The sequence below is a fragment of the Lates calcarifer genome, linkage group LG21 (assembly GCF_001640805.2).
Source record: "Lates calcarifer isolate ASB-BC8 linkage group LG21, TLL_Latcal_v3, whole genome shotgun sequence".
Classification (NCBI taxonomy): domain Eukaryota; kingdom Metazoa; phylum Chordata; class Actinopteri; family Centropomidae; genus Lates; species Lates calcarifer.
The window spans coordinates 24,341,761-24,356,300 of record NC_066853.1 but is presented as its reverse complement, the minus strand read 5'-3'; the positions used below and the strand labels follow the sequence as shown (position 1 = coordinate 24,356,300).

Here is a 14,540-nt window from a genome sequence, read left to right as displayed (position 1 = left end):
CACAAATATCATCCTGCTGCTGGAAATACTCACAGGGACACTAAATGCACATGAATATACAGCTGAAAATAGTCCTCAACAAATCCACCATTTCTTCCTGTTTGAGTAACAGATGCTAAAAACTACTGTGCCCAGTTATTCTGTGCTCCATTTTTAAAGATTTATGTCTTGAGTTGTGTGAGTGGCACAGACAGGATAGGGAAGTAAAAAGTATTAATAGATGGACTAAGGGTGTTGTTTTGTGTAATTTGTTGACAGAAAAGAAAACAGTAGAGTCACACCAGTCTATAACCTGTGATGTTATAGTTACTAGGCCATTGTTATGTATTTCAGGTCACAGTCTAAACCACAGTAACTTGCAGTAAGATATTTAAATAAAACCATGTTTCAGCATCAGTGTTATCAAGTCCTGGTGTCAGAGGTAGGTATTATTCCCATAATCTCCTGAATAAACATGCAGAGTGAAGGAAAGGAAAATGTACTCTGTAAAGGAGCTTCATGCTAACTGGAGCTTACAACTTTATGGATTAGCTTCAGTCAGCACTGGTGATTTTATTGATCACAAAAATATGATTACATCTCAAAACAGAATGGAGGACATCATAAGAAAATATGCAACATTCATTTTTTTTTTTCTAGGGCAGTGCAAAGTAGAAAGAGAGGGGGAAAAACTGGAGGCTGTACTTTCATGAAAAATACAAAATAAATAAGAAATATAACTCTTACTTAGATTTCATTTTTTAAAATTCTCAACAGGTGGAATGTTAGATTACGCCACAGTATCTAAGTAAGTAGCCAGAGAACTGATAGTCAGTCATTTGAAACCGATTTGCTTTTTTCTGTGTTCCAGCTTCCATTTAGTGATACCAGTGTCATTAATTTGTAAATTCTCAGTAACTTTAAACTTATTCCACAACTCCACAAGGCAAAAAGTCCACAAAGTTTTCACAGCAAAATAAATTGTCTGTTCTGAATCAGTGGGTTTGATGGGGTTGCCAAAGTTCTGCTTTGTGGTCTGCTAAAGATTACTGTTTCCCTCATTTGTTGTGTATAGCTGCTATGGCTCTCCTAGGTCTCCCTCCATGGTCCGGACCAGGACATACAGCTCAGCAAGACCGACTACAGAGGCAGCGATCACAGCCGATATCACTCGCTGGAAGACAAATGTCAGAAACAAAAAAAGCCAAAGTTAGGTGTCCCAAATGCAACTTAACGGGTAACTTTAACATGGTAGTTAATCAAAGCTAGTTTGTGGTGACTACACATATGATGTCAGCATGAACTCATCCAGCATACTTGGTTTTACAGCCTGTGGTGGGAGCTCATCAATTACCAAAATCTCTGGCTGCATTGAACTTGTTTACTCGTGTTGTATGGTGTTTCTCGTGTGGGAGATCTTTCCAATTACACAGTTAACAAAATGAGCACCAGAATAACACAATCCATAGACTGGATCAACACCTCTCAGATACTGTGTCCACAAAAAACAAGAGGTACAATTTATTACATAGCTGTTACATTGGATTACTTAGGATTTAGATGGTTGTGCCTAATAAAGAGTAACTCAGTGCCTGTAAAATTAAACATTTTCTTACCGCTGTGGTCTCAGTGAACAGGTACTGACTGCCCATGTAAGAACAAGCAAAAGCAGCGACGACTGTGACCAGGAAGTTGAATATGGTCACCACCACTGCTTTGACTGATCGCACTGCACAAAGAGAAGGGAACCTAAGTTCAATGACAGTTTGATACAACACAGTTCAGTCTCTATTTACTGAAATTCTGATACTATATCAAGTCTTGGACACAAAGTGAATTCAGGTGATATGGAATTTGGACATGTGACGAACCTTGTCGTCCAAAATCTGCTAATGTTCCATTCCGGTTGATTTCCTGAAGACAAAGACAGATACTGATTACCTAGTAAAATATGTGAAAATCTTTTCTGTGTCTGATGGGAATCAGATCAGAACTGTGCATATGAATCACCACGTTACCAAGCATGCATCTGACTATGGATGTCTGCATGTCTTCATGCTGATCTGATATTGAAAAATAATGGGATTATGTGTTTGTAAAAATCCTTATTTTAGGCTGCAGTCACATCACAATTAAAACAATGAGACAATGTATGATTTTACAGTAGAGTTAAGTAAGTGATAAGTCCTCTACATTTCTTGATATACAGTATTTCTACTGCACAATCTCCAACACATCTTGACCCTGGCATGTCAGTCCAAAAAGATACTTGTAATGTTAGCATATAACAAGCTTTACCTGAGTGTTGACATTACGTGTAATCCTGTTGTATTCCTCATTGGCTAGTTTGGCTTTGATCTTCTCCAGACGTGCGACCAACTCAGGGTTCTGAACAAAGACAGAAACACCTGTTTCACCTGTTTCCAGCCACAGCGCTCACATTATATGAGAGTACCTGTTGGAACTTGTATTTGGCAATGACTAGAGACAACCTTTACATGTGTTCTCATTCTGATTTGCTAGAGGCCATTAAGTTGCCAGGTGCCTCTTGGATAATAGAAAACATGATGTATGAATGTATGAATACAAGTGAATTTTTCTTTCACAGAAAACCATGTATTTCAAGTGTCAACCACAAATGAAAAGTCAAGCAGGTAGAATTGTGGTATGGCAAATGAAGAGCTGTGACTAAATATAACTTACACAATGCTAATAAGTCATTTTTAATGTTATTATAAATAAGTGATTATTACATTTCACTATTTTCCTCTTGGTGACAGGCTGCAATTAACGCTAATTCAATTTCACATGCTAAACCATAAACCATAATATGACAAAGATATGAATGGCTTCACTTACTCTGGGAGGCTTCACAACCTCAGGTAGGTGCAGTGAGCTGTCTTCCAACAACTCATGCAGGTAGAAAGGATGTCCTGGAAAAAAACAGCCATAAAAAAATTAATATAGCATGTTAATATTAAATACATTACATGCCACTAGCATTTTACGTTTTTATTCAGATTTACTTTCATAGTAAACATTTGACCAACCTCCACTGGGGTCAAATAGTCATGTTAGGAAATATTGTCATATTACATTTATTGAACAGAATTCTAGTAGAGTAGAACGAAGCTTTACTATTCATAAATGTGATGCACCGTATATAAACATGTAAAAGACATTACCTTCGTCCTGAAGGTATTTCTTGAGTTTTCTTGCTGTACTGAAGGACAGGGTTGCTGGTTCTGGTTTTTCAAGAATCTCTTCCAGTTCTTGTGTCAGTCGTTCTGGCAGAGACGAGTCTGTCTTTCCCAGTAACTCTGTCACCTTATTTCTGAACTGATCTCCGACGACAAACGATGAAGCCATGGTTTAAATCGAAATGACTCGGAAGTCTGATCCTCTGCGATGCAGCTGTCTAAACACCTCGAACTCCGGGCTTGTTCACAGTGAAGCAAAGCCTGCCAGAGGACACATATCATCAAGAAAAGGAGCTGTACGCGTTTTATATCCGTATATACTGAAAAGCGTTGCTGCTAATAACAGCTAGGGGTAAAAATATAACACCAAGTAAGCAGCCATGTTATGTACCTTGTGACCATAGACTGTATGTGACACGATGACGTATTCGCTCACATGACTAACTGTGTGACATTTTATTTCAAAATGCATAATATATATATATATATATACATATAATACAATAATTGCATTTTGTAAAACGTTTATACGTGGATAATGACGTTTTATTACATATTCAACATAAATGTTGCTCGCTACAGTACACGTGAGCTATTATGGTGCATTCACTGTTCCTACATAAGAACAAAGATTTGAAGGCCTCAAATAATTGAAAACTCCACACACACGATAATAATAAATAAAGTCAGCTAAATTTTTCACATTTTTTAATCACCCCTTTCTATGACAAAATTCTATGACAAGATATTTTAATAGAGAATGTTTTTATCAAACCAGTTTTTTTGAAAAAAAGAAAAAAGAATACAAATTGGAAGTTGTCGTTTGTTAAGCATTTAGTTCTCGTAATTACGGCTCTCCAGCGGGCCACTGAAAGCAGCAGGTGCTGTACATGCGTGTGTGTGAACGTGCCAGAGGAGGAAAGATGGCTGCCTCTGCGCTACGCCGAGGCTTGTTGAGCACTGTCAGTAAATACAACAAGAAACACACACACAGAATACTGAGTGTTGCAGATATCAGCAGCGGGTTTGACGCGTACAGACAGAGGTTACAATGCCGAGCCTGCGGGCTGTCCGGCGGTGCCCAGCAGAGGAGGTTCATGTCGTCACGGTAAGAGACACAGCCAGTGTCCTCATCTGTCAGTGCTAACATGCTAAAGACTTTAGCTAAGTACAGGCCGTCCAAGATGGCACCGAAAAGACGCTGACCACGTTGTTGTTGAGTGGATAGATGCCTTGTGGTGGTGGCTGCATTATGTGCTCGGTGTGTAAATATGTACGGTCATTTAGCAGAAGAAATTAGAAAAAAGTAGTTGTCCTCTGTTTCTCAGCTAGCAAGGCAGTCAGCCAGCGTGGATTGAGCAACACCTGACTGCCTCCAGCCTGCTGACTCAATACATGTTAAATCACACCTAGAAAAAGTTCATCCTCACCGTGGAAGATTCCTCTTTAATGATATGACATGTGTAGAGAGGAGTAGGATTAGTAGCATGCAGCATGCTGATGTAACTATCTGTAAATTATCTTACATATTGCTACATATATGTATCCGACGGTGTCAGAATGAATACACTATAAAATTTGAGGCTTTTTCTTAGTTTACTTTCCCTGATCAGTGTTGTAGGTTTTAAGATTTAGTGTTGGACCATTTCTTGGTCACAGTACAACATTACCACGTTAGTTCCTGGTAAAAGTTTACATATGATACCGGTACACCTTCTGTAGTCATTTCTTGTTAAGTGTAGCACATATGGTGTTAAAAACTGCCCAATGTCAAATTGAAAAATACTTACGTGATCTAAGTAACTTCAGTCTGAACTGGTGCTGCTGTGTCAACAAATGCAGAGCGTCAGAGGTGTACTGTTATGGAGAGAGCCTTTTATCTGCTAACTTAAAACAGGTACTGTTTATGAATAAGCTTAAAAAGGCACAGTGTTGCTTTTCAAAGGCAGCCAGCGACAGGAAATTAAGTAAAACAAAAGCAGAGCATGGTTAAATTGAAGACAAATTTAAACTTAGTATCCAAGGGAAAGGGTTCAACAAACTAATAGGAGCCATGTTTAAAGTGTATTAAAGACAGTCAAGTTACAAATATAAGGTTTTTCACATGAATGAAAAACTTAAAATTCTTAAAATAAATTACACGCAGTAGTGTTTGTGTGTCTCATCTCATACTGCTCAACAGTTGTCTTTGTGCAGAACTAATTATAAACACAGTTTGTTATAATCAATAGAGGGACTTTAGAAATTCAATTCATGCTTCAAAAATAAAACTATCACTCTGATTTACAGAACTGAGTTCCCATTATAAAATTTATTTCTGTGTTTATTAAAGTGAAATTACAGCAGATTGCCTGAGCAGCTGCAGCTCCATTAAATATATTTCCCCTCTACCCTCAGATGACACTAAGTAGGTAGAGTGATTTGCTTAAGCCTCTCAACATCATCTTAGTAACATCAATTAAACACACCTGTTGGTTTTCAGCATCTTAAGGTTTCTTCTTCATTTTTTGAAGTTTCGCTAATAGGATCATTAATATGTTCTGTAAATCACATTGTTTTGCAGTTTTTTGTACAGTTCTCAAATATTTGCTCAGTGGCTCTTAAAGAAGGTTATAGGAACATTAAAGGTTCACACAATTACTTTTTTCATCCTAAAGTAATCACTAGGAGGATAAGGATTCTATAAGGGCATCTCAGAAAAAATATATGATATTTAAATTCTATTAAAATGTAATTAAAAATGACAAATAGAAGACACGTAAGAACATCTGTTTAAATCACAGTGGTATAAGTTTTGTCACTTTTTCTGAAATAGCCTACATTCTCATTATAAACACAGTTTCTTGTATTTGTTCATGTTATTCTGACTCACATACCATGACCAAGCTTTTTCCAACATTTCTTTGTTGTTGTGTAGTTGCAGCAGTGCATATCAGCTATGTGCTGAACTTTTCTGCCTAAGCAGTGCTTGTGATTGAATAAAAGGGACTTGGCTGAGGGCCAGTGTAAAGAAAAACCAGTGGGGCGTCTTATTTTTGTAGCTGCCTTCATCTGATCAATCAGAAAAGGGTGCTGAAAGAAATTAGGTCAGAGCAAGAAATGCAAGAGATGGAAGCAGAGTATACCTGTGAGAGAAAGCTGAGGTGGGTGTACAAGTGGGTGAGTGGTTGGAAAGGAGTAGTGATTCAGTGCTACCTTGTATCTCTAGCTTTAGTTTATGTAACCACAGGATGACCGCTCAGTGACACAGTGACCTGCGTTCACTCCTCCAGGACTGAAGAAAAAGGGATGTGAATGGATAGTTCTGTGTGTATTGGCAGGGCTAGCTTGTTGACCAGTGGTAGCTGTTGGTTGAAGCGAGTTCCAGGTTTTGCTGTGGGTTGACTATATTTAGATCTGATTCTGTGTGGCCACACAGTGTATTGACATTTCTCAGATGGTTGCAGAGGTAGAAACAGAACAGTAAAAGGCATGTTTAAACTGTGTTGAAGAGCTGCTATGGCCAGGTGCTGTGGTGTGTATAGTGTTGTGAAAACATCAAGACATTCCTGTTTTATTTCTTGTAATTTCATATATCTCTACAGTGTTTTCCCTCAGACCACTGAGAAATAAGTGTTTTTTAGCTTAATGAAATAATAAAGTGCACACGTGAAAAGTAGGGTGTGTAAAGTCATCACACTGTCACTAAGAATTATTTGGCTATTAATGCCCAGATCATCTGTATATAGATTATAGATACTGGTTTTGCCATTACTCTCCATTCACAGTGGCAGTAGTTGTGTCCTGTTTACCCTTAAAGCTGTTAAAAAATTAACTTAATCAAAATCATAGAACATGAACACAGTTTTGAATGACATTACATTCAAAACAGTTATAGTTGGAGCACTCGTAGATGGATTTAGGCCAAGTTGTACTGAAATTTGTAATGCTTCTCTCTACAGTGGTTGTTGAATTAGTGGCTTTGAGTTAAAGTGTTAGGGCTGTAGAATAATTGTATAAAAGTATGTGATTCTTACCTCTATGCAGTCTTGTGGCTAGTCTAGTGGCACTGCTGTTTTAGCAGGGAGATTGGTTGCATCAAACAAAGTACTCAGAATTTCTTTTTATGATCAAAGTTTTTATCCTGGGCTATAGCAGTCATACACAGCACCACTTCAAGGGAGCACACAGGGTTACTTGACATTCTGTGAATAAACATACAGTGGATATAATGCTACATTCAAGAAATGTTTGAAGTGTTTGGTTCTTTTCAGATGAAATGCAATAATAGAGAAACCCAAGAAGGAAACAGGCTTTACCTCTCACACCTGAAGATAAGTTACACCAGTCATCTGCCATCTTATCAGCATAGAGAAATCTGGAAATGTTACTTTTAACATGCTTACAATCCTCAAGAGAAAACCTGGCATACAGGATTTTCTAATCTTAAATTGATCACATATTTGTTGTAAATTATTATACATATGTACATGCTAGGAAGAAGGTCTATTTACATCTGAAGTTTTCATCTAGATCCTGTGGAGTTTTTCTTTCTTTTGTTTTGTAATTATTGGTTGCACAATGGCATAATATTTTCACATCTCCATTTTGTTCATATTGTGTGCACATGAGGGCTCACATGCACGCATATGGGCAGCATGAAACTCATCCTGCTGTTAATTTCATGCTGGTCCCAGAACGAAGGGCTCTCTGTGACTCAGAGACTTTAAATGTCAGGATTCTGTTTTTTAACCATATTTCTCATTGTAAAATCAGGTTACCTGGTGATTATTTTTGTCCAGTACACATTCAAGATATAAAAATAACCTGAAACCAACTTACTGTGAAATATTAAATCCCCCTGTTCATACAGTATATCCACCTCATTAATCCCCACTCTTCATCTCTGTTGTGAAGATTAGCTTTGCAGGGAGCACAGAAGTATGCATGTTATTTATTTGAAGTGACCAGCTGTTGTTGTCACTGGTAATATGTACTGTAAGAGTGTGTGTGTGTGTGTGTTGTTGCAAGGCAAGGACATAGAGATTAGGTTGAATGGTATTTCTGTTTGTTGACATCTGACAACTGGAGGTGTTTTATTCAATCTTGTCAACGTTGATTGAGATTAGGACTGAAGGGAAGAGGGAGGCTCAAAGGAAGCAGAAGGATTTTCCCTCCTATAGCGATGGATGTAAATCATCTCTATAGGAGGGAAAATCCTGAAGCCTCTTCTCTTCACAGCTGTGAGATCTTAGAAGTTGTTTGTGTCTGTCCATACATGATGTTTTGATGTCAATACCCATGTTTGTACGGCATTCAGATCTATATATTAGTTTGTGGTCATATGCTTTTCATTTGAAGGCAGTTGTTTTTTTGTTTTTTTTTTTACACACAAACACACATACACACTCAACCACACACACATAAACACACACACACAGGGTCCAGTGTGTAATGGTGTTGCCTGTATTTGGCAGGAACAGGCCTGAAGGGAAGATTTTGGAAACTGTGGGAGTGTTTGAGGCTGTGAAGCAGCATGGCAAATATGAAACGGGACAAGTAAGACTCATGCACACACACACACATTTTATAGCAAATCATTTGGGTCAGTTTTAGACTCACTTTTGAATATTACTGTATTCTCCTGTGACTGCACTATGTAGTTTGTTTTTAAGTTTTGATAAATCAGTAACTTTGTGTACATTTGCGTGATCCTGTTGAGTGACTGTAATCCTATCTAATGTATGCTTTATTAAACCTCCAACATATATAATCTCAGATCGACTTATCCCCTTTCTCCTTGTTGTTGTGCTCCTCCTCAGCTGTTTCTCCACAGTGTGTTTGGCTATAGAGGCATTGTCTTGTTTCCCTGGCATGCCAGGCTCTATGACAGAGACATCACCCCTCCCATGTCTGACAGGTAAACCTCCATCTCTGACTGCAGACTGCACCAACAGGCCTTTATTGACTTGGTTTGTGCATTAGACTATTATAACCTCTGTTGTTTGTCTTTCTTCTATCAGCAAACCTGAGCCTCCAGGAGCCCACGGTTCCAAGGAGGTGAAGGGGAAGACTCACACCTACTACCAGGTCTTGATTGACACCAGGGACTGCCCTCACATAGTAAGTTAATATATACTGTATTTCTCATTAACCACCACCAACTACTACCTTACAGTTCAGATACATTCCTATTGTCCCTAGAGTTCTGTTAGAGTCCAGACAGGCGAGCAAGTTCAGATGATTTTTAGTTAGTAGTATTTTATCATTATTTGTTGAATTTGCTGCCTTTAAACGTCAGATCATTTTGTGTATGACAGATGGTGAAAGTGATGACTCAGATGCTTTTCCTTTCTAACACTAATATGAACACTAGCAATTAAGAGTTTTAAAAATTCTGATGACACCCATGTCTAAGTTACACTCACAATCAAACAAATCTGTTGGACAGGTAATCGGTAAAAGTATATCTCAGAGTTAATCTCTTCTTCCTTCAGAGAGGTTGTGAAACCTGTTGAATTTGTGTTGAAGACACTCATGATCATCTTGACATACAGTGCAATGAGTGAAAATGAAGTAGGGTGACAAAGCCACCACTGTGGTAGAACCTGGCTGTGGCTGTCCATTAATGTCTGAGTCAGCAGTTGTGTAACTGTTGGTGTGTGTTGTGTTTGACAGTCTCAGAGGTCTCAGACAGAGGCAGTGACGTTTCTGGCCAACCATGACGACAGCAGAGCCCTGTATGCCATCCCAGGTATGTAACCATATGGTGGGCCCATTATATCCTTTTTGCTGCTGTTTTTTGTTTTATTTCTAAGCGGGCTTTCATGATAAATGTAACCCAGCTCAGCCCTCAGTTTGTCAGTTCCAGTACAATATATTCAGATTCTCAGCATTAGATTTAACTTTCACCCCATACAGCAGAGCAGATTTTGTTTCTTATCAGCAGCTTAGCTCCCATAGAATATAAACCTCTGTTCTCTATCTCATCCTTATGTGACAATATGTCTGTGTTTCCTGCCCTCAGGTCTGGACTATGTGAGCCATGAAGACATCCTGCCCTATAACTCTGCAGAGCAGGTCCCCATCCAGCATGAGCTGTTTGAGCGCTTCCTCATGTACAACCCTTCCAAATGTAAACAGCCTTCCACTGTCTCCACTTCAGCTTCCAACTCCAGTCTTCACATAAACATTTTCCAGTGCCCATAGGTTCAACACAGTGACTGTGCATATACATAGCCAAATTTCACCCTCTGTATATATGTGTGTGTGTGTGTGTGTGTGTGTGTGTGTGTATATATATATATATGAGGCTGAAACTATAGATATCTATCGTAATTCATATTCATTGAACACAAATCTTCCAGCACTGATGTCATTGTTATTTCATATAGTCATAGCAATATTTCTTCCAAATTAAACATTGATTTTATAAGTACTAAATAATAAATTTCTGTAAAGATGACATAGACATCAACCAAAATTATTTTCACCTTTCAGAGCTGCCACAGGCTCCATTCAGTAGAAAGAGAACAAAAACAGTTTCAGTTTGCTGTAAATATGTGTGTGTTTTTGTCCTCCTCTGTAGCTCCTCCGTTCACAGCCAGAGACACCCTGAAGGCGTGGCAGGAGAAAAACCACCCCTGGCTGGAGCTCTCAGATGTCCACAGGGAGACCACCGAAAATATCCGAGTCACAGTCATCCCCTTCTACATGGGCATGAGGGTAAATAAATAATAGTAGCTACTCTAGCTTTTTTAAGCACACACTGGGCCACACCAGCTGAAAGCTTCTTTTTGTGTTTTGATTATGTAGTCATTTTGAATACTAATGGAAATACTCTCTTGTTCTCAGGAGGCCCAGAACTCCCATGTTTACTGGGTGAGTAGCATAGTTTTATCAGTGGGGAATATCTAATAGAACAGTGGGGTCTAATAGGACAGCCAGTTTGAAACAACACCAGCTAGCAGCTGATATACCAGCAGACTCTGAGTATAAACATGTTAAGGTGTGTTGTCCTCCGACAGTGGCGATACTGTATCCGACTGGAGAACATGGGCAATGAGGTGGTTCAGCTGAGAGAGAGGCACTGGAGGATCTTCAGCCTGTCAGGAACCCTGGAGACAGTCCGAGGACGAGGAGTCGTAGGCAGGGTCAGCATACCCACACATGCATACACACAATATCCAAGACTGTCTGGTGTAGTGTCAATGCTCCTTTTTGACCAAGTGAATTCAGTTTTTTTTTTTTTTTTAAACACTCTTGACTGTTTAATTTCACAACATTAACAAACAAACTATTAAGGCCTTTGTTGTATTACCTGACTGTAGGTCAGCTGTGTTGTCACCTGGTGGTGACCCTGTAAATGGGACCATCACAGACACACAGATTACGTCAGTTTTTAGTTTCTTGTTCTTGAAACACAAAATTTTGGAGGAGCTTAACCTATGTTCTTGCCTGTGTCGTCACAGGAGCCGGTGTTGTCTAAAGAGCAGCCAGCCTTTCAGTACAGCAGCCATGTGTCTCTACAAGCCCCCAGCGGTCATATGTGGTGAGTTCGCTCATTCATACATTAGTGTACTGTTACACACATCCTACATATGCTACATATTCTGCTATTTTGTACATGTTTGAAATGGTAAACGTTTAGATTCACTGGGAGTGCTGGTCAAGTCATTTTTGTATCCTGAATGTGCACAGTTTACTTAACCTTTATTTATTTTTGTTCAGGGGGACATTTCGTATTGAAAGGACTGATGGCTCCCATTTTGATGTTCGCATTCCTCCTTTCTCCCTGGAAAGCAACAAAGATGACAAAGCCCCCCCCGCTGGCTACACATTCTAACTGCGAGTAGTCACCTCCCACCTGTGAGGCCCGGACACACAGTCAGTCCTGGACGTGCCTAGGTTATTTAGTATTGTCCTTCCTCAGTAAGATTGCCTCAGCCTTCAGCATAAGACTAGCGTGAGTCAGGTTATGCAAAAGGAAAATATAGCATTTTCTTTTTTCTGTCAGAGTGCACCCAACAGCAATATGTCATTGATTAAATCATAAAGGGTAGAGAATCAGTGCACCTTCACTCCATGTTGTGTTTGAAGAGACATGCACAGTCTAGTGAAGAGAGCTGGGAGGCAGGGAGGGGAGTGAAAGATGTCAGGCAGAGCTGGACAGGTTCTGCATCGAGTAGCTGAAATATTGACCGGGTTGTTTTTGTAGTGGGAGAATGGGAGTAGCACATCCCGCTAAGCTTCATACTGAGGACTCCTTTGGATATTTCAAATCACCAAGAAAGCCATCACTGAAACTACATATATTAAACACCTCTTTACATAACAATGTTCTTGTTGGGATTTATGAAAACATTGCACATAACTTTTATCCTGGACCTGGTTTTCCTGTCAGCTTTTATAAGCATATGACTATCCTATCACACACTAGTAATGTCAGGCGTCTGTGGGTCTCTAATGAGAGGGAAATCTGAGTGAATTCTGGGCTGGGTACAGAGCAGAAGTATTTATGTCTTACAGCATTGAAGCACAGTGGATGGAATTAGGCTCTGTTTGTCACTGATCAACATAAAAAGAGAAAAAAGCCAAAGTGAATTCAAATCTCTGTAATTGATCTTCAGTAAAAATATAGCACACAGTTACACAATGTCAGTATTTAGTAGTGATTAGTGGTGGTGTGTGAAGCCTCCCAGAACCTGCTGTAAGGCAGAATCTCCGTGCTGCCACCACCAGGCTTTATGCTACATCCACATTATATGGGATGGACGTCAGAGGTGGAACACTTCCCATGTTTGCGACTTGTGAGTGTTCACATCACAGGACAACTCAAGATGGTTGTCTGATATCAAAGCTTGTGAGTTAAACGTACTGCAAATTGACAATATAACACTGTATTTATTAAATCAAATTATATAATGTTGGACAATAGTTAACATGAGCTGTCTTATGTTTGTTGTTTGCATGTTATCAAGCCTCATGTCTAGTATCTTGGAGCTTTCAGAAAAAGTTTCCGTGTCATTAGTATGACTTTGATGTTGATGTGAATGGCACTTAAGAAGTCGGGGACCTGGATATACATTAACCCCATCATGATCCGAGTCCACTGACAACTGTGGATGTTTCACAGTAAAGGAAGTGAATACCATTTGTGTTTTATATTTGTATTTAATTGAGATCATTTTTATAGATTTCTGATTCCTTTTTGCCATTCAAGTTCTGTTTTCTTGACCAGTGCTTCTAATTACATCCACTGTGATTCAGTAGTGTGAAAGATAAATCCAAAAAAAACAGTCAAGGAAGGCTGAATAGTTTTTATAAGTGGTGTATGTGTTCACTGCCAAAAGTGAGTCCTCCCTCTCCTGTAAAGGAGGTGAGGGTCAGGTCTTAGTTGTCTTTGAATATCAAATGCAGCACACCGTAAAGTAATTAAACCAAGCAGCTGGCAGCCAGCATTGTGACTAACAGGAAAGAAGAGTGTGTGTATGTGTGTGTGCGCGTGTGTGACATGTATATCTTCCTCTCTGCAGTCTGCTCCTTGTAAAAACCAGAATGAAGTCTTCATCCTGTACACATCAGCTGGGTTTCTTTCATTAAGGCTGACTGTTTGACCTTGCAAGCTCTCTGATGAGAAAAGTTATGAGCCTAAAGTTTTCTCACTGGTAAAGTGAGAAAAGACAATTTTGGTTTTGATAATTGATTTGGAGTAACTGAAATACAAGTGTAAATAGATATGTAATTAAAGGCAAAACAAATAAATATACCTTTTGAAAAATACATCTTGACATTTGTCTGAGTTTGTGTTTGAGTGTGTGTGTACTGCCAGAACTATCAGCTCATATTTAGCTGTCAGCCTTTAACATTCTCATGAAGTAGAAAACTATTCTCCCTCTGGATTGTGGTTTTTATTTTTATTCTTTTCTTGATGCAGTGAAAGCCAGTAAATCTAGTTCATCATCACATACTGCCTTTAGAGTATTACTACAGATTCTGTTATATATAGTTTGATCGTTAAAGGAACTTACTCTAACCACATTATAAATACTTTACGGACACATGAATTCCAAATCGCCACCACCAGATGTCAGTGCAATCCTTCCCCTGATCACTGGTCACGTATGGATCACTAATGTGTGCGTCATGTGATCATTTTGTGCATTGAATGCAACTTGTGTTATTTTCATATTATCTCTTATGTAAACGAACTCGTCCATTTACATGTTTTTACGTCACTGGACATTGCTCAGCTACAGTTGATGGTCAGGTAACACTGTATCATACAGTATGAAATTATACCCACTACTTCATCCTGTATTCATGTTTACGTTTGAATAAATAGATAAGACTACAGATGTGCCTTGCTCTCTTCCATGCTAA

At 38.9% G+C, this 14,540-nt stretch overlaps 2 protein-coding genes across 3 annotated transcripts; one reads left to right on the top strand and one right to left on the bottom strand.

Moving 5' to 3' along the window:
• Positions 1-486: 486 nt before the first annotated feature.
• Positions 487-3,598, bottom strand: tmem199 (transmembrane protein 199). The gene is made up of 6 exons (XM_051065527.1): positions 3,165-3,598; positions 2,839-2,912; positions 2,278-2,367; positions 1,851-1,893; positions 1,596-1,708; positions 487-1,153 (listed from the first exon to the last, which is right to left on the bottom strand). Exons 1-6 carry the CDS (start codon positions 3,346-3,348, stop codon positions 1,058-1,060), a joined length of 600 nt encoding a protein of 199 aa, XP_050921484.1. The 5' UTR covers positions 3,349-3,598; the 3' UTR covers positions 487-1,057.
• Positions 3,599-4,062: 464 nt separating this feature from the next.
• On the top strand, positions 4,063-13,940 carry poldip2 (polymerase (DNA-directed), delta interacting protein 2). 2 transcript variants are annotated; one of them, XM_018684024.2, is made up of 11 exons: positions 4,063-4,287; positions 8,642-8,717; positions 8,981-9,078; positions 9,182-9,281; positions 9,837-9,912; positions 10,186-10,293; positions 10,747-10,883; positions 11,013-11,039; positions 11,186-11,311; positions 11,630-11,709; positions 11,889-13,940. In XM_018684024.2, the coding sequence occupies exons 1-11, from the start codon at positions 4,070-4,072 to the stop codon at positions 12,001-12,003; spliced, it is 1,161 nt and encodes a 386-aa protein (XP_018539540.1). In that variant the 5' UTR covers positions 4,063-4,069; the 3' UTR covers positions 12,004-13,940. The 2 variants fall into 2 exon arrangements, with proteins under 2 accessions (XP_018539540.1, XP_018539539.1); XM_018684023.2 differs by having other exon boundaries at positions 8,636-8,717.
• Positions 13,941-14,540: the final 600 nt, after the last annotated feature.

Excerpts from the sequence above, each read along its gene's own strand:
- poldip2 (XM_018684023.2), top strand. The coding sequence starts at position 4,070 with ATGCGTGTGTGTGAACGTGCCAGAGGAGGAAAGATGGCTGCCTCTGCG. Across the intron at positions 9,282-9,836 it reads CCAGGGACTGCCCTCACATA|TCTCAGAGGTCTCAGACAGA; the intron begins GTAAGTTAATAT and ends TGTGTTTGACAG. Across the intron at positions 10,294-10,746 it reads CATGTACAACCCTTCCAAAT|CTCCTCCGTTCACAGCCAGA; the intron begins GTAAACAGCCTT and ends CCTCCTCTGTAG.
- tmem199 (XM_051065527.1), bottom strand. The coding sequence starts at position 3,348 with ATGGCTTCATCGTTTGTCGTCGGAGATCAGTTCAGAAATAAGGTGACA. Across the intron at positions 2,368-2,838 it reads AGGTTGTGAAGCCTCCCAGA|AACCCTGAGTTGGTCGCACG; the intron begins GTAAGTGAAGCC and ends GTCTTTGTTCAG. Across the intron at positions 1,709-1,850 it reads AGCAGATTTTGGACGACAAG|TGCGATCAGTCAAAGCAGTG; the intron begins GTTCGTCACATG and ends CTCTTTGTGCAG.